This window comes from Camelus dromedarius, chromosome 5, assembly GCF_036321535.1.
Source record: "Camelus dromedarius isolate mCamDro1 chromosome 5, mCamDro1.pat, whole genome shotgun sequence".
Lineage (NCBI taxonomy): Eukaryota > Metazoa > Chordata > Mammalia > Artiodactyla > Camelidae > Camelus > Camelus dromedarius.
This window is the reverse complement of record NC_087440.1, coordinates 27,031,393-27,054,048: the sequence shown is the minus strand read 5'-3', so window position 1 is coordinate 27,054,048 and position 22,656 is coordinate 27,031,393. Positions and strand designations below refer to the sequence as shown.

General features: G+C 37.0%; 2 protein-coding genes and 1 long non-coding RNA gene across 12 annotated transcripts in view; 1 reads left to right on the top strand and 2 right to left on the bottom strand.

Moving 5' to 3' along the window:
* The window catches only part of AQR (aquarius intron-binding spliceosomal factor), a 103,884-nt gene extending 94,035 nt beyond the window's left edge, over positions 1-9,849 (bottom strand). For all 6 annotated transcript variants that reach the window (XR_010380894.1, XR_010380893.1, XM_064485764.1 and 3 more), the window contains exons 1-4: positions 9,560-9,849; positions 6,919-6,975; positions 6,310-6,350; positions 1,084-1,119 (exon numbers count right to left, since the gene is read on the bottom strand). Coding sequence is in view for 4 of the 6 variants with exons in the window: in XM_064485764.1 (XP_064341834.1) it covers positions 1,084-1,119; positions 6,310-6,350; positions 6,919-6,975; positions 9,560-9,634 (209 nt within the window). In the remaining 2 variants the exon portion in view is untranslated. The remainder of the gene's footprint in view (positions 1-1,083; positions 1,120-6,309; positions 6,351-6,918; positions 6,976-9,559) is intronic.
* A 2,633-nt stretch (positions 9,850-12,482) lies between these two features.
* ZNF770 (zinc finger protein 770) lies at positions 12,483-20,665 on the bottom strand. 3 transcript variants are annotated; one of them, XM_010981177.3, is made up of 3 exons: positions 20,568-20,665; positions 18,872-19,023; positions 12,483-16,788 (listed from the first exon to the last, which is right to left on the bottom strand). In XM_010981177.3, exon 3 carries the CDS (start codon positions 16,730-16,732, stop codon positions 14,651-14,653), a length of 2,082 nt encoding a protein of 693 aa, XP_010979479.1. In that variant the 5' UTR covers positions 16,733-16,788; positions 18,872-19,023; positions 20,568-20,665; the 3' UTR covers positions 12,483-14,650. The 3 variants fall into 3 exon arrangements, with proteins under 3 accessions (XP_010979479.1, XP_031309191.1, XP_010979480.1); XM_031453331.2 differs by having other exon boundaries at positions 18,876-19,023; XM_010981178.3 differs by lacking the exon at positions 18,872-19,023.
* A 66-nt stretch (positions 20,666-20,731) lies between these two features.
* Positions 20,732-22,656, top strand: part of LOC105089989 (uncharacterized) — a 125,336-nt gene continuing 123,411 nt past the window's right edge. For all 3 annotated transcript variants that reach the window (XR_837227.3, XR_837226.3, XR_010380889.1), the window contains exons 1-2: positions 20,732-20,947; positions 21,663-21,727. This is a non-coding gene — a long non-coding RNA (uncharacterized LOC105089989). The remainder of the gene's footprint in view (positions 20,948-21,662; positions 21,728-22,656) is intronic.

Sequence of the window (22,656 nt, the reverse complement as noted above, 5' to 3'; positions counted from 1 at the left end):
AATTGTGTATCAGCATCCTCTTGATTTTTAATCTTCCTGAAAGATGGCATAATATGGTAAAAGGACACATTAATCTAAGGGCTGGATGTATCCAATTTCTAGCCCGTGTTCTCCTCTATAAAGTAAGGAAGGTCTTACTGGGATTATTGTGAGGATTAAATGAGATCATGTATTCAATAACATAGTTCTTAGAATAGAGTAGGCACTCCATTTACAAGTTAATTCATAACTATAAACCTCTATTTCTCTCTGTAAAAATAATAAGAACACTTACTTCATGCTATTTTTTGTGAGGATCAAATCAATGTATGTAGGGAGTAAGCAGGTGTTAAAGAGAGACTGACTTTGACACAGAAAAGACCTCAAGGGAGTGCGAAGAAGCAGAAAAACCATGAACTTTGGCATCAGATGTTGGCATCCCAGGTCTGTCAATTACTTAAACGCATTATCTTGAACAAATTACTTAACTGCCCTGATGTGTTTTTTCTTTCACTGAATGGAAAGTATAATACTGACTTCGCAGGGTTGCTGTAAGTGCTCTGTATGCAAAATGTTTAACGCTGTGCCTAGCACAACGTTCAATACATGGCAAATATTACTATTATCAGTAACAACCTTGGCTTTTATTTCCAGCCTACTGGCCACATCTGGTTGTAATATAATCTAAATCATAATCTAAAAATTATATATTCTTTTCTGTCTAAAATATTTGTAAGTGGCTTAGCTCAGAACAAGGCTGCCTTGGTATTAACAAGTTACTTTTGAAGGAAAAAAATGGCTATAGAACACACTCCAATTTACTCCCAATGATCACTAGAGGAACCAGAGTTCAGAAATTGCTCAGCACACACCACCTTAATTAGTGAGAAACAACTCAAAATACAGTTACACTGACAATGGAGCATCAACTTTGAAAACAAAGGATATCACACACATATTCCAAAATAAGCCAATCACAAAAACATAAATCTTCAAAAATTTATAATTAATTTCTTATGCACTCACAGAAAGGTACAGAAAACTTAGCCAAAAGTTAATCATTCTGTCATCTTTAACTTTATCAAAGAAAAGTCTTTAACTCACCTGAATTCCAAGAGCATTATCTTTCTGATGGCAAATCTAAAAATATGAAAATAAATAATAAAAATATGTAAATAGAGAATATACACATTTCTCAGTTACTAATGCAGATATATTCTGGAATCTTGTTTTAATATTGACTCGTATGTCCGAATGATCATATTTATTTATGCACTGAAGGCAGTGAATTTTGCTTTTAAAAATTGCTGTTTATATTTTGTTTCAGGATAGTTGATTTTGTTTCAAAAAATTATCTAAGAACAGTTACTTATATCTCACTCATATAACAAACACAATCAGCACCATGACATACAAGGATATAACACACTGATTAATAAGCCATATAATTTTAATCAAAACACAAATGTTCATCAGTATTCATAATACTGGATCACAACTGCCCAGAGCTAGCCTGTCTCAATTTCCTAAGCACTGACTAACATTCTTTCATGTAATATTGAAATGAAAACATTCTGCTGAAATCATGCCTTCCTATAAACTTGCATCTATATCACAAACATGGGAATCAGATGTTTCCAACGTTTTGCAGTCTTGACACTAAGTCTAAAATATTAGAAAATTGTGGAGGGAATATCAGATAACTTTTGATATACTTTAAAAAATAGAAGTGTTTTGTTTTATATGGAAAAATGATATGGCAGGTACAGGGTATCCCTCTAAAGGTAGGTTCAAATGTCCACTAATTTAGTTTTATCATTTTATATATTAGACATAAAGTAGCCAGACCAGAACACTGCCACTGGAATATTATCCTCCAGCTTTCAAAATTAAATGTGTATGCATTATAAATTTATAGTACCCCAAGAGACCATTACCCTGTCAAAATCCTATTCCACTCAATTCTGATCTCTTAAATAGTTTCACTGAGCAAGTAACGTCACAAAACTTTAGTGAGAATGAAATGGAAGGTTTTAACTGTGGAACAGCACAAAGGTAGAACACTGCCAAGGCACTGGCTTCTGTAATCAGCCAGGCCACTGAGAGGACACAACAGCTTGTGTGGCGCACTCTAGATCTCCAGCTGCAGGCATATCACTTTAAATGCATGTTGCGCAACAGAATTCAGGGCCCACTGTGCAAACACCTGCACACTTAATTTCTTCAGCCACAAATAGGAGGTCATTGATGAAAGGAAGATCTTGGCTCACAAGATAGATCAATATACTGGTCATAATTCAGTGCCATCTTGGCAACATCTTTAAACGTTCTGGGACCTAGTTTCTTCATGTACAGAAAAGGTGCAGTGGCCAATTTTTTTTTTTAATGACCTGACAAGTGAAAAATCAGTTTTGATAGGTCAAGATAGAGCAAAAACACTCTGAAAAACACTCAGCTTCTCTTCTAGCAGTCTTGGTGGTATTCATTAAATTTGGGGTTTTATGCTTCTGTCATTAAACTTTCTGAGAAAGATAAAGTAAAGAGCTTAACTAAATGTATATATATATATAAAATATAAAAATGGGTCTAGGGACTAGACATCATGCCAGAAAACTTTTAAAGATAAGGATGAAAAATTACAAGTAATAATGACAAACATAAAGGATTTGGGGACAGTTATTTTATTAAGTTACCAATATTTACTGAGAGCATGCTTTATAAAGCCTGATTCTGTCAAGGGTTTAATTTTCATTTCATTAAATCCACTCAAAGCTGGATAATTCATGTACAATAAATTGGCTCTATTAACTGTATCTTAACTAGATCATTACATCTGACTTTAAAAAAAGAGTGGTAGGGACATGCAAAAGGGAGTTTCTTTGCTGCTAGAACTGTCCTCTGCCTCCTCTCTTGGGATATGGTTGTATGAAAACATGAGGTCTGGAGCTGTGGCAGCCCCTTTGCAACCACACAGGGAAAGTAAAAAATTTTGTTAAAAGGCTGACAAGGTCCATGATGTTATGAATTTCTGAACTAGCTACTTCCAGATTTATTGTTAAATAGATGATTAAAAAATCAAATAACAGTGAACAAAGGAAGTCAGCCACAGAAGAGTACATGTCATGTGATTCCATTTATATAGTTTAAAACCAAGCAGAATTAAGCTCCAGGGTTCATGTTTGCATACTTAGATACTAAAATGGTGAAGCAAAGTGGCAAACAAGGGTTTCTGGGAAGCTGACAATGTTGGCTCTTTTTTTTTTTTTTAACCTCACTGGTGGTAATTCAGAAGGCTATATACACATTTCCATACATTTTATGACTTTTCTGTATCATTTCACAGAAAAGGGGCCTAAACATTTTTAATAAAAAGAAATATAAACACTGACAAAAGTAAATTGCTCTATATAAGTCACCCCCTTTTTCCAGTATAAAAATCACCTGGATGGAGTCACAACAGGATTAACAATCATACCAAAGTGTGCAGGTTAAGAGTCCTAACGGGGAATGAACCCTGTCCTGTTTAAGAACAGAGTATTGGATAAGAGCCAGAAAACAAGGAAAGAGCCAGAGAACAAGTTAGAGGCTGGGCAATAAAAAGAGGATAACAGGGACTAGCACAGGGTAGTTGTGAGGATAAATGCACTACTATGTACAAGGTGCTGAGAATGGAATCTGGCACACAATAAGCACTCAAGAAATGACACTGTTATTTTTAATATTTAAAAATCAAACAGATAAAAATACATTAAGACAAGCTTGCCAAATTTGATAACGGTAAGGATGGCAAATATGAATATACCACATATTGCATGGGGATTGGGCAATGTGGTATTTTAAAATCTATCTAATTTTGAGATCATAGAAGTGATCATTTATACCATAAGAATATGATAACTTATTGATTTAATTCCCAGATGCCTCCCAGGAAAATAGGAATGATGTTAAAAAAAAATGTATATTTTAAGAACTTTAATGTATAACATTAAGAGTGCCTTATGGCTACAAACTGCCTATTCTGATAGCCTACAAACAAGTTAATGAATCTTACATCAAGCCATTTCCTGTGAACGAGCATATAACAGAGCAAAACGGCTTCCACAAGGCACTAGTCTAAAAAACAGTTATTCAAATTTTTAAATATATACTACAGTTTATGTGTTATACAAGTGCATTTAACTTTTGAACTTTGAAATTTGGGGACAGGATGCAATCAGTTCACTTTTATTCAAGTATTCAAAAATGTGTACAAGACGAGGAAATGGCTGTAAAGAGTGCAATGATAAATCTTAGGGAGCCCAGCCAGTGACTGCTAATTGTTTCAGTAATTAAAAAATAATTTAGCCAAGTTCATATAACTTAAAAAACAACCATTGGCAGCTTTTAGTTGTTAATTATATAAAGGTTATCTTCAAGGAAGCAATATTAATAGCAAAGGCCTAAATAAAAAACAAACAAACAAACAAAATATCAACAACAAAACCCCAAGAAATCCACTGAAGTGTAAGGAGGGAAAGCCTGTTCTGAAAAGAGGCAGAGAGCTAGTTCCGAAGGTTCAAGGTAATTTCCAGATTGGTATATCCTTAAGATGTGACAAAAAAGGAGCCTAAAACTTGTCTACCCACATCTTCAGTTCAGTTTCCTCAGGCAGTTTCAGCCATACTCACCCTCAGACCAAGTCATGTTACATATCTGCTCAAGTGTCTATCTTCAGAGAGGATCCTTGCCTGATCATTCAGTCTAAAGCAGCAGTCCTTGTTGCTGTACCCTAACCACACTTTAATTCATAGCATTGACATTACGTATCTGTATATACTTCGTCTGTCTAGATAAGAATTAGAACAAAAGCTCCTTGAGTAGGGATTTTATCTGCTATGTTCACTGATGCACCCCTGGCATTGAAATGGTGGTTGATACAAAGTAGGCTCAACCCAGTCCTCTCTTCAGAGCTCTACACCTAGATACCCAAGTGCTTATTCTACACCTCCCTCTGCATGGCTCTTCAGTAGCTAGAATTCAGCATTTCCAAAAGCAACTAATGATCTACACCCAATTCTACCTCCAACAACAGCAGAAATTAGTAATGGCACCACTAATCACCTGGCAACCTTTGCCAAAAACTTTGGAGTCGTCCTTGATTCCTCTGTTCCCACACTCACCACATCCAACTACCAACCATCTTGTCACTTCTCTCTCAGATTGGTAACTCCTCTCTATCTCAACTTTCTATGCTACTCTAAGCCATCATTTTCTTGAATCTGACTACAACAATATTCACCTAATTTCCTGCCTCTTTCCCTCTCCAAAATTTTAAAATATCACCCTCATGCTTCCAACACCACTAGTTTCCAATCGCTCTTCAAGTTAAAAAAAAAATCCTTAACATGGTCTCCTCCCTACTTCTACAGGCTCAAGAATAAATCAGTAAAACAAAATGACTAGCCTCATATTTTGACACTGCCTTGCAGTTGCCTTCACAGTATTTAGTAAAATTTACCTCCTAAGACTCAAACACATGCAAAAAAATTTACCTCCTAAGACTAAAATACAAGAAAAAAAAAAATCTGAGATTTTACAAAGTTTATGACAGTCATAACATAAATGTTTCTATTTCATATCAAAATGATTAGTCAATTACCTTTTAAAATACCCACTGGATATATATGTCTACAGGTGTAGATATGCAAATAGGTCCAAGATACATTGTTTAAAAAAAAAATCCATGATGTAGAATAGTACATCAAGTATAAACTCTTTGCTGTTTAAAAAAAAAACAAAACAAGAAGTAGAAGACAAACATATATATACATAAATAAATTACCTGAGCATTAGGGATAGGAAAGTTGTACTGAAACTTACCCTCTCCTGCATATTGTTCAAAATAATCTTTATTTTTTAATATATATATAGTTTATACATTATATACAAAATATGTATTTTATTATTTTGCATTTATTACTATGTATATTTTACTTTTATAGTTTTTAAATACTCTTTTAAAAAGATTTATCAGAAAATAAAAAAATAGTATTAGTTAAATTCAAATTTTAAAATCTTCATACTTACTCTTCCTCACATTCCTTCAAAAACAAAATAAACCCTCAGGAACTTAATCCCTCTAATCTGAGCCAGACATTAGAAGGGAAAGAAATATCTTATTATAGAAATATCTTCAGCAGCTAGATGTAGTTTCCCTAGTCACCATCTCCTTGATGACCAAATCAACAAAAGAAAATTCCAAGTTTATGATTACGTTCAGTTTAGAAGTTCAGATAAGATTCAAGTTGGTCCCATCTAGTTCCTATATACAAAAATTAAACTCATTCCTACCTTGATTTGACAATCTCTTTCTCATATATATCTTCAATTACCTGTTATTAGAAATATAAAAATGTTTAATATCTCAAATAACTTTTTTTAGACTCTAAATTGAGAGTTTTCAATCACTGAAATTACACAAAGTAAGTTGGTTTAGGAAAGTTATCAAATATTACTGCTACTGAAACAATACTTAAGAAATTTTTTATAACCCCTAATTACATTCCTCAAAATGAGAAATAATAGAAAGAAAAGTAGTAAAAAAAAAATAAATAAATAAATAATAAAATATATCTACACAAAAATCTACAATAACGATAAATCAAAAACAATCTAAGAATCTACAAACAGGAAAATCCACACACATTTTTTTAAAAGCTTAAAGGAAATACAACAAATGATAGCAGAGGTTACCTTTGTGTAGTAATTTTTATTTTCTCATGTGTAGCTTCTGTATCTTCCAAATTTTCTATTATAAGTAATTATTACTTTGGTAATTAGAAAGTCATTAATTTTAATTTTTAAAATATTATGGAAAGCTTTTGTTGAATTAGCTCTTGAAAGAAAGATAACAAAGAGCATACTTATTCAAAAAGTATGTTGCAAAGCAAAAATACGTACCTTTATATCAAAAGGTGATTTTTTCTTGATATGAGGAGCCCAGTATTTACAAGCTAGCTGCAAAAGTAAACAGTTTAAACAGTAAGTCACAGATTCATACCACTGTAGAGCTAAAAGACTGAGACCACTCAGTGACAAGCTGTTTCTTAACCGGGCACTACTGCATGGGGTGGAGTGACACAGTAATCTACCTCTTAAAAGGATTGGCTTGCAGATCAGCTAGAATCCTTGGTCCTAACCCAGCGAATGCCAGTTATGTCCTGCACAGCACCCTGCCACTGCGATTTAACAAAAACAAAACATACTCTTCTAACTACCCCGAGGGAAACAGTAGGGTGAAGTTAACCGCAAACATCTTCAGCTTAGAGATAAGGAAACCCAGGTCTAAAAAGATCAAGTGAGCTGTCCAAGACTACAACTGGTTAACAGGTGAGCCAGTACTAAAAACCAGATTCAAAATCTTCAGGAATGTTGATTTGTAAAACAATAAATCTTTAAGTGACTAGTACACCTCAGGCATACTTAAACAAAACCTAAAAAACACACTGCAGTTTATCAGCGGGTTATTAGAGTTGATATGTTATATTTCAGCACATTAGGTTTTACGTGAAAACGCAAATTTTAAATACATATACAGGCATACCTCAAGAATATTGCAGATTTGGTTCCAGACCACCATAATAAAGCGACTATCTCAATAAAAAAGTCAAATGAATTTTTCGGTCTTCCAGGGCATATAAAAGTTATGTTTATGCTATATTGTAGTCTAGTAAGTGTGTAACAGTATTATGTCTTAAAAAAAAGTACATATCTAAACTTAAAAATGCTTTTATTGCTGAAAAAAAAGCTAACCTTCATAAAAAAAGCAAGGTCTCTGAGTTCAGATATTTGATCTTCTTAAAACTAAATTTTAACCTCTACATCTCATTCATTCAATAATAATTAAAAAGCACCTTCTCTGGTCAGCTGAACCAGGTGCTCAGAAAGAAGCTGGAGGGGGAAGGAGAGAGGGGAGAGGAGGGACAGGGAAGTGGTATGACCCCCACATACTCTCTGCCCTCATCTCATACCATTCTCCCTGTTACTTCTTAAGTTCGCTATCCTGGCTTCTTTACATCCACACTGTAAGGTATTTGCACTTGCTATTCCCTGGGCTGTTTTCCTGCTCTTTCCCAAACTGGCTCCTTTTTTGCATTCAGGTCTTAGCTCAGATGTCACCTCAGGGAGGACTTTCCTGACTGCTTTTCATACACCCCATCCAGTCTGTCATAAAATCTTGTTTCATTTTCCTGGTAGCACTAATCACTGTCTGCAACTACACTATTTGACGGACTCATCCCTCTAAAACATAAGCTCCATGAAGGAAGAAAACTAATAAATGACTTTTACCACAAAAATTCAGGTATTAGGGAGCTCTAATCTAGTTTAAGTTGTCTGGAAAAGCCTCTCCAAATGAATGTCGGTAGATGACAATGAATTAACCATATAAAAAAGGTGGGGGGAAAAATGAGGATTCTAAGTAGAAGGAACAATGTTGAAAGGCCAGGAGGTGAAAGATAGCTTGGCACAAATAAGTGCAGTTCAGTATGGCTAAAGCATAGTTAGAAAAGGAAAGAAAAGGGAGGAAACAGGGTATCAACACAGGCCAGATCACAAAACACTTTGAAGGATTCTAGCCATTATCCTAAAGACAATTAGAACTCCTTAATGATTTTAAAAAGATATGTGATATGATCAGATTTGCACTTAAGTAAAATCACTCTGAAGAATAAGCTTGTAGAGAGCAAAAGGAAAGATAAGAACATAGGTTAGGATGCCCAGGTCCAGGAAGAAAACCATGGCAACCTGGCTTAGGGCACGAGAAGAAAACAGATTTAAGAGAGATTTAGAATGCATAAAAGTGGAGGTTAGAAAAGGAAGGACTCAAAATGACTCCTATGCTTCTGCCTTGGCAAATCTGCTAAGACAGGGAACAGAGAAGAAAGAAGCAAGTGAGGTTCTGCAATGAGCTACTTGCACACTTATCCAAAACCCAAAGCAACAAAAAAGGACTAGTAACGCTGCAGAGAGCTACAGGATCGTGTTTCCCCATTCAAAGCAAATGCGGTTCACAACGCAACACAGTGAACAGGTTCCAAATGAACACTCTCCGGCAACAGGGTTGCTCTCTTCATAGATGCACTTATTTGGAGAAGGTGTCTTGTCAGATTTTCGCCATTCACCTCAAAGATCAACGTTTTTTTTAAGGCTAAGAATAAGTCTATCCCTCCCTTAATCCTCAGTTCAGCATCACCTCTGCTACTAAACCACCTTGTCAGTCTCAGGTAGACTGGGATGCTCCTTCTGTGAATCCACCGCTCCCGCGACAAACTCTAATACAGCAAAGCTCGAGTAACAGCTTTCTTTTTATGTGTCTGTTTCTCTTGGAACGTGAATTCCTCAGGGTAGAGCCTCTGTCACCATGGCATCCCCAACACCTAGCTCAGTGTACACAGCAGATGCTCCAACAAAAAGATCTGAGTGAGTGAACTGACGAACGAATGCCGCCTGGATGCTCCCGTTCCCGAGGACAATCCCACCCCTGGCCTCGGGGCCTCAACACCCTCATCTCTTCACAGACACCAGACTCGCCCGAGCGCACCTGAGTCACGAACTCCGCATTGATCTGGGACACCGTCGGGGCCACGATTTTCTTGGGCTGAGCAGGGGCCGTCATGGCTGCACTCTCCCTCCGCTCCAGAGGAAAAGAAAGGACCGCCCTGAGAAGCGGGAAACCCGCTGCACTTCCTCTAAGAGGCGGCTGCGGTTACCAACTCCGAGATGCAAGAACCCGCGGGCCAGAATATCCTCCACTCTTACAACCCCACAAGCAACGCGTACAGCAGCCCGTATTCTTCGGGAAACGGAACAAAACAGGTCCGGAAGTACATACAGGAGTTGGCGCTGAGCTAGAGAGGCAAGGGCTTCGACCTCCCGCGCTCCTGCCCCCTAGCGGTAATCTGAGAGAAGACACCCAGTGAGACCGGATTGATGTCTCAGTGACCAGGTAGATGGTATTGGGTAAGGGCTTCCTGTGGGGGGCGGGAAGGGTCACTATCGATGTACAGATTATTATACTTTTTATAGAATTCTATAAATGTGAAATAATATAGTATGTACCTTTTTTCTTTTTTCACTCAACATAATGATTCTGAGATTCATCCGTGTTGATGCCTGTATTAGTAGTTCATTCCTTGTTATTGCTGAATAGTATTCTATTTTATGGACATATCAGTTTGTTAATCTACTCACCTGTAGATGAATGTTTGAATTGTTTCCAGTTTTTGACTATTACAAATAATGCTGCTATGAGCATTCATGTGTGTATGTGTATATATATATATATATATATGTCTTAATGTAAACATGTATTGCCTTTTCTTTTAAGTAAATACCTAGGAGTGGTATGTTTAACTTTTTAAAGAAATTACCAGTTTTATAAAGTAGTTGTATCATTTTATGTTCATATCAGTAGTATATGAGTTCCAGTTCCTCCTCTTTCTTACCAACACTTGGTATGGCTACTCTTTAATTTTAGTTATTTTAATAGTTATGTGGTATATCTCATTGTAGCTTTAATTTGTATTTCCCTAATGACTAATAATGCTGAGTGTCTGTTCATGTGCTTACTATCCATCCATGTATCTTCTTTGTGGAATCCTGCATTCAGATTGCCTATTTTTAAATTGGATTGCTTGTTTTCTTATTACTGAGTTTGAATGCATACCTCTACCACTATCGCTAATAAACTTTCCCTGGATGAACACAGGCAAGAAACTGATGGAAAGAGAACAAGGAAAAGCTAGCTTTAGAAAGGTGGAGGAACATTATTATTATGACATATAGGATGAGAAAAGGAAGGAATTAAGACAGACATTACCAAGTGAAGAAGAGGGAAGTCTAGAGAGTACTGGATTGGTTTTGATCTCAACACATTAGAAGGGAAACTCATTCCAAGAGTGAATGAAAGGCCCTAAATGAAGTTACAGATTTACAGAAACTGTAAGAGTTTTTAATAATGACTCCATTATTTTCTTTCATATATTCAGTATACATTTGAGGATGTAAAAACATTACATACACTGTTTTATATTGTATGTATAAAACATACAAAGATGCATTCCCTTGCTTTCCAGAAGCAAGTAGTTTAGCTCAATGGTTCTCAAAGTGTAGACTCAATACAGCAATAACAGCTAACATGTATAAATATAAATTTTTGGATCAAATCCAATACTGAATCAGAAAATCTGAGGGAGCGGCTCAACAATCTACGCTTTTAACAAGCCCTCTAGAAGATTCCAGTGCACACTAGTTTGAAAACCACTGATCAACAGTGACGATTAATAGAGTTATGAACAAAAAGCGGTGGGAGCACAGGGAATGGAGTACTTGGGTAAATCAAAAGGGCTTCCAGAGGAAGCAGTGTTTTAAGCCCAAACATCATGAATAGAACTTAGCTGATGCAGATGCGAAACATTACATGCTCCATATTCTGTTTAATAATACCATTGTACCACTTTTCTTTTTTCATTAAGTTCTTTTTTTTCCCTCTAATAGAATTCTGTTCTCTAATAGAATAGTGCTAATAGAATTCCAGCAGTTAGCTCTGAAATTCTAAGCCCTTTAACTGGCAATAGGAGAAACCTCAACACAAAGGAATTAAATGTTCCCTTTCACTAAAAAACAGATATTCTGCATCATGAAACAGTCCTTGATAATGTTACTTCTAACAATGATTCTTATAAGATACTCAGACTTCAAAGGCTTTTGCTATCCCCTAAATGTCTGTAATCCACATTGGTTATCTTACATAATGTAAACTGAAATCTGTTTTCTGCAGGTTAAACACTATAGTTTTCTTCCATAATTATATTTGCTTTTCTTCCATAATTATGGAAGAAATAAAACCTGGCTCAACTAAATCTCTTGTTTGAAGAGAGTATTAGAGACTGTATCTAATTTAAATTAATACTAGGTAGACATGTAGACAAGATGGAGGCAAGAATAACTAGAATGTGTATTGGAGGAACTAACTGTATGTTTAATACAAATCTGGAGAGGAAGGCCAAAGAGGATAAAAGGATAAGCAGATAGATCATGTGACATGCAATGGAGTTAACATAACCTTTTGGAAGTGATAAGGAGCTATCAAAAAAACATAACATGAACAGGAAAGTAAACGATTAACAATTCATGTTAGAAATTTCATTTGTAGAAGGCAGACTGGAGTGGGCTCAGGAAAGTGTTTGGCAATCAGTACTTGTTCTTTTATAATGTGATTTTCCCTTAAAAAAAAAATCCAAACTGTGTAATTTGAAACTTTATTTTCAAAATACTCTGAAATTTGAATTTTCCAAGAATCTTTACTACCATCTTCTTTCCTTCAACATACATTTTGTCCTAAAAGTATAGGCCCTATTGCAGTGAAAACAAGAAACAGTAATTCCACTAACTCCGTCAATCAAACTACTTCAGTAAATAATCATGCTACAGCCTGGAACTGCTCAAACGAAAAATTCCTCTACTTTGCTTTAAAGATATTTAGAAGTTTATTTTTTCAGAAAACCAGAGTAATTGATTCAACAATAATAACAGTTCTAGCATGCAGCAAACCATCGTTTAACATCTAATGTTCAATCTTATCATGGATGTATGCAGTTTATTTTCATTCCTATAAAGTTTCCACAAGAAGCTTACAGTGATGATAAAAGTAAATAAGTATTTTGTTACAGGTACTTCAAATAGCACTACAGTACATCTCTGACAAAATTTTTACAATATGCCAACTTTCAATATGAAACAGCTTAAAAAGGCATGGGCCAAAAAAAAATTATAGTAGTTATCACTTAGGCAAATAAGGTCTAATAGTCATACAACTACAACACTGTTAGGATTCTCCCTGTTTGGGATGGGAAAGGAGTATGTGAGACATTTACTTCAAATAAAATTACATGAATAGTTTAGGAAAATCCTCAAATACATAATTTTATAGAAAAAAAAACCCTTGAATCTTTATTCTTGAAAAATATGAACTTGTTATTCCTTGTTTTTATGTAACAGATGTGTTCTTGAAAAGTTCTGTGGAAAGCAAATTTTGTAAACCATCATCTTGCTTGCACTGGAGGAACATATCTCAAGGAAATCTAAAAGAAATTATTCTTTAAAACATATGATTCTCCTGCACATTTGTATATCGTTGGGATTTTATCGGTAATGTTTTGTTTAATCTCTATAAATTAAACCCAAGTTTATCAAAATTCACTTGTAAAAGAAGCAGATGAACATCTCCCTCCTCCCCCCAACACAGACTGTTCTTAGATTACGATGCAAAACTTAAAATTGTACATTTACCCATTCTCAGTAGAGGGCTTGTCATTATGTGTATCTAACTGTGCTAGGATAAATGCCCACTTGTTCCTTTCACCTTAGAAAGATAATGATTATTTTGTCTTATTGCTAGGATACGTCATTCTTAAAGATGTTTTATTAAAAATGGCAAATACGCAGGACAATTTATGATTACGTCTTTTACAGTTGAAGATTTAAATATTTCCCAAATTATGACAGTACCATTTAGAATGATACCCTCAATTCTATAAGCATCTTATTCCATCTTATTCCTACCTTACTAAGTTAACAATTTACTAATGATCAAAATAACATTCTTTAATGATAGAGTCTTGCAAAAAACAGAGGAATAAAAACTAGAACTAGACAGTCAATGCCATTTGATCAAACTTTAACAGAATAGATTGTTAAGTCATAGGACCACTCAAAGAGATATGAAAAGTTTTACTAAAGTAAATGTAAAAGTCTTGTGGAGATGTAGAACTACTGATGAGTCTTAAGTCTACAACTACTGCTATCAAACACTAATAAGCAAGTAGTTGAATTGCATTTATTCCTCTGAAAAGATAACACTGCATACACATCATCAAACAGATCATGGCACTTGGACAATATTCCCAATAAGTAAACATGGTAAATGTATAGAGGTGCATCCTAGCCTCTCTCCTACTTTACACTTTGGAGGGAAAGATAACAGCAGGCTGGGCAAGAAACCAATTCAAATCACCTGTAGAACAGGAGGTGCTGCTGCCAGAGTCCTAAGAGTAAATAGCTTGGAAAAGACCAATGGAAATAATGCTGTTATTTCCTCACCCATTTTCACTTCTATTGCCTTTGTATTTTTTAAATTATAAGAAACATTTTGCGATGGAATTTGAGCTATAGGTATAAAATACATGAAATAAAGTGGGGCTATGCACTGTGGCCAAAACCCAATTTTTGCCTTTTCAAGTCTTTTGAGTATATATAAAAGGAGATGGCATGTCTTAAGGAATAATTCCTTTAAATATGAGGCTGAATGATTTGTACATCACGGATTCACAACATTTTCAATACAGCCAAGTATATATTAAAATAAAATAAACGCTTGCTTTATGGCATCAAATCAAGTTCTTCCCTCTAAAAATTAATTTGGCTGTTCCTAAAACATTGTATTAAATTTCTATGTATCTTACCTCTTACTATGCAGGACAAGCAATTGCCTATGAAATCATTCAATGTAATGTAGGTCTTTTGATAAAAATACATTTTAAGTGATACAGGCTTAAACAGCAAGTGACGACAAATGTGTTAGTGGTTTTGTCAGTTACATAACTGAATTTAAGACCACCGTTTTCTCTTGTGGTCATTCCTTAAAGTGAGTAAGTTGGTGTCTCTTCCAGTGAGGAGCCTGTCTGAATGTTTTGCCACAAACGGAGCATTCAAACGGCTTCTGCCCCGCATGAATTAGATAGTGTCTTTCAAGTTTAGATGGGGATCTAAAACTTTTAGAACAAACACTGCATTGGTAAAGAAGACCATCATTCCTCTTGGCATGCCCTGAATAACTACAACAATGACTGTGATGGCCCTGCTCTGATTCCAGAAGCGCGCTAGAGAGGTAGGGCTGCCTGTTTCTATAGGGGGTACCAAGAATGAAATCCTCTGATTCTGCCTTAACTTTGATTTCTGGTATTTGATCTGACTCTGAAACCTCATATTTTTGAAAACTAGGAGTCAGACATGGTTGGGAAGCATTATAATTAACATTATCACCCTGATGATTGAAAAGTTTGTTCAAATTTTCAAATTCTACTTGGCAAAGAGATTTTCTATATGGAATCTTATCACTATGAGTTAATTTATGTCTTTTCAAGTGAGCTGACTGTCTAAAAGATTTCCCACAAACAGTACAGCCAAAAGGCCTCTGTCCAGTATGAATTAAATAGTGTCTTTGTAGTTTAGATACAGAAGGAAACACTTTCTCACATTTGTCACAGGGACACATCTTATGTCCGGTATGTATGTTTTCACTTGGAACTGAAAAACCACACTGAAGCACTTCACAGTTATCAAAAAATTCCTCACCTGATGATCCATAGACAGATACGTCTTTATTATTCATGGAATTATCCATAGTTAACATGTTCTCTGGCGTAAAGATACCTTTTAAATTCTTTCCCATATTTTGGCTCTGGAAGTGCTTTTGCCAAGAAAATGGCAAAGTCAATGTTTTCTTCTTTTTATTGCCAACTGTCTTATATGTTCCATGTTTGCCCAGAGAACCCATAAATGTTCTCTGGGTTTGTTCAGGGCTCTGCTCGTCTGAAATAAGATCACAATTTTTCAAGAAACCGTTTCTAAATACGTTTTTCTCAGATCGAAAATTGTCTAATTTCTTACACCCAGCACGTTTAAGCTTAGCCAAGATTTTTTTAACAATGGTTTTATAGTTGTAGCTTCTTTTGAGCCTGCTTGGAATTTTGCCACCTTTGGCAGGAAAACACTTGTGTCCATTGAGAATCTGCTCTGATTCAAAACATTCTTCACACTCTGGACATTGAAAAGGGACAATATAAATGGAGTGGACATCAAGATGATTATTCTCCTCGGGTTCACCTATATCACCATTTTCAAAGCCATCCTGCTTTGCATTTAATTTATTAGGCAGGGGGCATGATTCTGGACTCTTCACCTTCAATGAAAGAGTCTGAAAAGTCTTATTCCTGGTATGGATCTGTTTATGCTTCAGAAGTTTGCTTTGAATCTTAAATCCTTTTTGACAAAAACAGCATTGAAAAGGTCTTTCTTCAGAATGTGTGAGTTGGTGGATTTTTAAGTGAGTTGACTGTCGAAAAGATTTACTGCACAGGACACATTTAAAAGGCCTCTGACCAGTATGAATAAGTGCATGCCTATCAAGTTTTGATTGTGATGGAAACATCTTGCCACAGATTGTACATGCGTGAATGTTCTTTTTTTTCTTTGTAGGGCTGTAGGTAGGATCAGACTTGGAGCATGGGTGTAACACCCATCTCTCCTCTGTGGTAAAAGTCTGATACATTCCATGCACTGGTTTTTCTTGCTTGGCCTCCAACAATCTTCTGACCTGTTTCACATCATTCTGGTAAGTTTCATTGTGAAGCTGTTGGTGCTTCACAAATGTCTTCAGATTCTTAAAGTGGCGTTGACAAATACTACATTTAAAGGGCAGATTATGAGTTAGTTGATGTCTCTCCAGGTGAACTAGTTGCCTAAATGTTTTATGACACACATCACATTCAAATGGCTTTTGACCAGTATGAATGAGATAATGCCTAGCTAATTTTGATGGTGTTTCGAAATGCTTGAAGCAAATATTGCAAATATATGGCCTGTTTCTAGGTAGTTTGTTGGCTACTACACACTGTTGAATCTTTAGCATTTTAAAATTGTTTTCAGCCATCATATTCTTCAGTGATATATTCTGGTGAGCTCCATAGTGTTCTTAAACTCCACAGATGTCTAAAAATAAAAAATAAAAATGTATTAAAAATTACTTATTCATATGAGAAGAAATAATTTAAGTTGTCATTTGGTTAAAGATATCAAGGGTAATAAGGAACCTAGACTCTATATAATTTTAAGCTATATTTCTAGTTAACTGAGACGATATATTAAAAGGGAATTGAGTTGAATTTTGTAATATCAAATAGAGCTTTAAATTCCTTTTAATTTTCCTAGCTCAGTATTAAGTAGATTTGTCATATTTAGTTGCTTCGTCACTTTTCAAAATTGGGCTAGAAAGGTAAAGAATGTAAGAAATAAAATATAATACTAAAAATAATATATGTTTGCATTCAATTATAACATACCCTGGACATGATCTGAGAATGGAATATTTCAGTTATCAGTGTTCTTAGCCACATCATTAATATTACTCACTCTCAATTATTTCTTTGGGCCAACAAAGATGACATGGACAACTGGGAGCAAATGTCCTAGGAAACCTGGATTCTAGTCCTGGATTTGCTACTATGTGATTTTGGTGGCAAGAAGAAGGAAATACAAATTCCTCAGCTCTAAATTGGGGAAAATGCCTCCTGGCCTGCCTATCACATCAAGATGTTGTGAGAATCAATGGAGATAACGCATCTCAACGTGTTGCAAAACTGGAATGATATATAAATGTAAGGTATTATTTTGCTCAACATTAACCAAATTTTAAAACTTTATCTACTGAATATTTTAGGGTTTCTAACTAAGAGAGAAACACACTAACAAAATTTACAGTTCTTTTTATTTCTCCTCTCCACTCTGAGGTAGAATTCCTAAAATACGTACAGAGGCAATGAGGTTGACAGATTGGCTACTTATATACTCATCTATGGCTAAGTAATTGAAAGTTGAGTGTGGTTCACTTCTCAGGCCATATGATAAAAGGGTCATTTTGGTCTCAGAGTTACTATAAAGATAAAGATACTTTTCCTAATATACCTCTGTAGGACACATGCAAAGGTTTACCAGGAACTTTCACAATCATTTTGTGCCCTATCTTCTCCTATCAGAGAAGCCAATTTTCTTCTCATCCTTCTTCTACTACTACATTTTCCTTAAATAAGGGAGCCAGAGATTTAAACTAAAAAACAAAACGAAACAAATCAAAACAAAAAAACCCTGTTATAGCTCTCGCAGTGTTTTTTTTTTTTTTTTTTTTTTTGTCAGCTGATTTGGTGCATATCCAACATAATTGCTGTGTGCTATTTACTGTTTTCTTATAGAGGACACCTTAAACATAAAATCAAACACATCCAATTGTAGTTCTCTTCAGCAATCTAACTTTAAAATAGAAAAAAAATATCATTTATTGAGCAAATCATCTTCTACTAGTGGTTTTACCACAGTGTTTTTCAAACTGCATATCACCACCCATTAATAGATTGTGGAATCAACTGAGTGGGCCATGGTCAGCATTTTTACTTAATAAAATAGCACAGAAAATATCAGATTGCATAACATATAGTAAGTATAAATACTGTTTTGTGAAACTTCTGTAGGAAGAGGTTAAAAAGTTGGTGAAACCCGCTCCTGGCATATCTCTTCACACAACACTAGACAGAGGAACCCACAACAAATAATCACTTTATTCAAAGTGGCCAAGTAAATCTATTAGGTAAGATTGGGACCCATAGGATGAGACAGGTTTACTAAGGACTACTCATTTTCTTCAGTTGGCCACATATAAACCCAAAATATATATTTAAAAAATTCAGTTAGAGGCCAAAGGTAATATGCCACACAGATAAAGTAATCTGACTGCAAACCACTATATTAATTTGTAAAATACACATATAACCCAGATACCCATGTTAGCAACAATCCTGATATTAGTATGCATTTTCATAACACTGAGTTAGAGAAATTCTAGGTACAGAGCCTCCAAATCCCTAAAGTGCTAACACAGCAACAATTACAAGGATTAAAATTAAGTCATGAATCCAGTGAACTGCCAAGAACTTGGCAATTTAATTCCTGTCAAGCAGTCAGGTATTGCGGTGGTCAATTAGGACAATGAGCCAAGCTGAAAGTAATAATCGTCTTTACTCACTTACTGCCAACAGTGCAAGCAAGAGGCAAAAAAGTACTAGTTCCGCAGTGGTCCATTAAACGAAACACCACCAGGTGAGGGTTAGGTGGAAGCAATGCACACAATCATCTCCCGGCAGAGGACAAACAAAAGGCTTCTGCCTCTTTATGGACCTGTGGGCCAGAGGAGGAGGAAGGGTTACGAGTGGAAAGGTCCTGAGTCAAAATGGAGAAAAGTACCTCAGTCAAGGCTCCCCTTGCAAGGAGGCACCTGGGAAGTACCTGGGCCAAGGCCTTTAGAATGGAAATACTGAGGAACGCAGTATAGCATGAGCATGGCCAGTGGGAGGGAAGGAGTGAGTCCTTGCAACTCCCTCCAGGAAACTGCAATGCACTGGCCATGCACAAGTCTGGTGTGGGGAGAGCAGTTTCTCCCCATGAGGCCAGCCAGGCAAAACCATGCAATTGTCTATGGTCGGGCCTGAAAGATCACATATAGGATTTTGGCCAGGAGCCACATCCTCAATTCTTATTGTGTATTTCTTCTTCTGTTTTGTAGTTTCTATGGAGCTCTCTTGAAAAAATTCCCACGCTAATACCACACACATGACAACCATCTCTGATTGTAACAGGAATTGACTACTTACAGTTACTGTGCCAAAAAAAGACTATGGCTTATCACCTAACACTAGCACTAAGACTGGATACTCTTGTCACTTGCGTTCACACCATGTGGGAAAGCATTTATTGGAAGCCCTATATTGTTAGAATCATTGGTGGCAAGTGGTGATCTCATACGTTATTTATAGGTGACAGCTCAGGGATCCCCAAACTCCAAGTGCAGTCCCACATGCACTTAAACACATGCACATTAACTTGATAGAGCTCCAAATCTCACTTCAACTGATCCTGTGTTCTCAAATGATCTTGTTCGTAACAGTTTAAAAACAAACCCAACATTGTGTAATTTTTCCTATGTTAAAGTGAAAATAAAAAATGGTAAATCTCAATGGTTCAATCCAAAGATTATCCTGACAACAGCAATACATTCCATCGGATGAGTGTAAAAACTGATCTCAATAAAATTCCACTAATACTTCAAGGCTAAAAGCCTGTGGGTTTTCCAGTCTTAACGAATACCATTAAAACAAAGTGAGGATATCACAAAAGTAAATGAACAAGAAACACAAGGACTGAGATAAACTTAAGAGAACTTCCAGTTAGGGAATAATCTCGGGCGACATTTGTCACAGCCTTTCCCTCTTGGTAGCTTCTTCTGCCCCACTTCCCCGAGCCCACTCTCCTGGCCTTGAACTCTCCCAGAGGGATTGCACAGGACACAGGATCCTGACAACTGGCCCTCGCCCTAATCGCCCACAACCTGTAAGCACCTAGGAGTCCAGCCAGAGTCCAGAGACCGCAAAATCCCACACCAGGAAAGGAACAGCGAGAGTGAAAAACTGCTTTGGCCACAGCGAGGGGGAAAAATGCCACATGGGATATAACCCACTGCAGGGGAACGTATCCTCTCTGCGCCTTTCTCTCAGGGATTCCCTTTCCCCATGAGACACAGTCAGGAGGCGGGGAAGTGGGAAAGGCAAAGGAGCTGAGGTCGTAGCGCCCCCGTTCTGGGCAGTTTGGAAGGATCGAGGCAGGCCCGACCCTTCCGAGGGGTCGCTCCACCTCACACCCGGGTTCCTGAAATCCTCCTCACGCACCTGGAGCTGGCACGGGCCCGGTAACCGCGCATCTCAGAGCCCAAGAACCGCGAAGGCACCGTGCGCACGTCCTCAGGGCCGGCGCTGCGACGGGCTGAGTGCGCAGGCGCGGAGCTCGGGAGCGTCGCGGGACGCGGTCCGGCTGGAAACAGGCTCTCCCCACCCCAGGGCCGCAGTCGCTTCGACTCAGCCTGCGAGTCTCAGGGGGAAAAGGAGCTCCAGAGGTGCGCCCCCAGTCGCAGCGCTCTTCACCTCGCACCGTAATTGCGGGAGGAGAGAAAATAGGAGTGAGGAAAGGTGCACTTTCCGTCTCACCTCAGACCTCCGCTAAGGAAACCGTGTAGTCCTGACCAGTGGGCTCAAGACCCTACTGGAAACTGGTGAGCCCGGGTTCAAAGCCCACTTTTCTAGTCCTCTTTCATACCGAGGGCCCGGCATAAAACGCCATGTATCGGGGCCTTTCTGTGCCAGCACTGTCCTGGGCACTCTGTACATTGTCAGGATATAGCACAGGGGTCAGGGACTTGGGCATTGGGCATTGCGGGCAGATATACCTGGACTCCACTCCCGGCTCTACCAGTGTCCTGCCAGCAGCGGACTTTCTTAGCTTCTCTGAGCTTAATTCATTCGATGTATTTTGATTATCTACAGTGTACAAAGCCCTGTGCTCAGCGTCTTAGTTTCTTCAAATTGCTCTGAAAATTAGATGAAATGGATGTAAAGTGCCCAGCATAATGCCTAGTACATAATAAGCCCCTCCCAAATAACTTACCATTTATTAACTGCTATTTTCTATTAAGTATAACAACTTTATAAAGTGATAAAATCTCATTTTAAAATGAGGAAAATAAGACTGAGACGTTGAGGAGCTTAACTTTGCACAGCTGATGAACGATGGAGGTGGATTTGAACACAGGTGGTCCTGCACTTTTAAAATTCTCTACTGCTTCCCAAATAGCTATCAACATTTTACGTAGACACGTTAAGGGTTAAATGTTGTCGTACAGTTACAAATTAATGAATAAGGTGCTTGGGTAGCTACTGAAGATTTTATACAAAAGACATTAGGGAAGAATTTATTGTGGGTTTTTGCAGGTTCTGATTGCAACTGTCTCAGCTTATAAGGAAACAAGAACAAGTAACGAGCACACTTTTAAACTGTAAGTAACTTTTTACATTACTTTTCAAGGACCATTGACAACAAAAATTGTTATTTCTAATTTTGGTATATGCGCGTCAAAAAGGGAGAAGTTGGACTAATGAAGTCTCTATTTTTGATGTGGTACCACGAGGAAACAGCTAATAGGAGATAAACCTTTGCTTCTCATGAAGTAACCTTGGAGGAATCCCATTTGGGAAAGGTTGAAGCCCCTACTTCCATCAGAAGTAGAGACGGAGAGAGGAGAGGAAAAGCTTTAGGTATCCTGAATGCTAATCCCAGGGTGGAGATGCTGATTGCTTAGACTTGCTTCATTCTGTGGCTTCTCCTGGAAGCTCAGCTGAGTCTAACAAATGTATCCATCACTAACCACACAAGTCCTTAGGAGATAAATGCAGATCATGAGAGACTATTACCTGAGGTTGGGGACCAATAGAGGGTGCATTATCTGCAAAATAGATAGGCCTTTGCATCAAGAGCCTGAATATGGAGTGTGGAACACAAATGGAACATGAATAGGCTATTCTCCAAGTTCACATTACCTACGTCATAACCTCCCCCATTTACCCTGAGAGCTATCTCAGGAATCCTCTGTTTAAAAAAAAAAAAAAAGAAATTACTGTGAATAAGAGTCATCTGGAAGATTGATAGTAATGGGTGCAATTTGAATAACAGAAAACAGGTGAGGCAGGATAGACCATTGTGGGGAGAGATGATAGTAGTGATGAGGGAAAATAAAGGAATGGCTTGGCATGTGTCTGGGTTAGTATCTTATCTCTGCAACTTACTAAGTGTGTCCTTAAGAGTTACTTGACCTTTCTAAACCTCTGTTTCCTCATCTTTAAGGGTATAATCAGTCATTCATTTATTCATTGACATATCATGTACCAAGCACAAAGGATTCATTTCTAAGTATATAAAAATGAAACA

Bases quoted from the DNA above. Each gene is read 5' to 3' on its own strand.
- ZNF770 (XM_010981177.3), bottom strand. From the start codon at position 16,732: ATGATGGCTGAAAACAATTTTAAAATGCTAAAGATTCAACAGTGTGTA.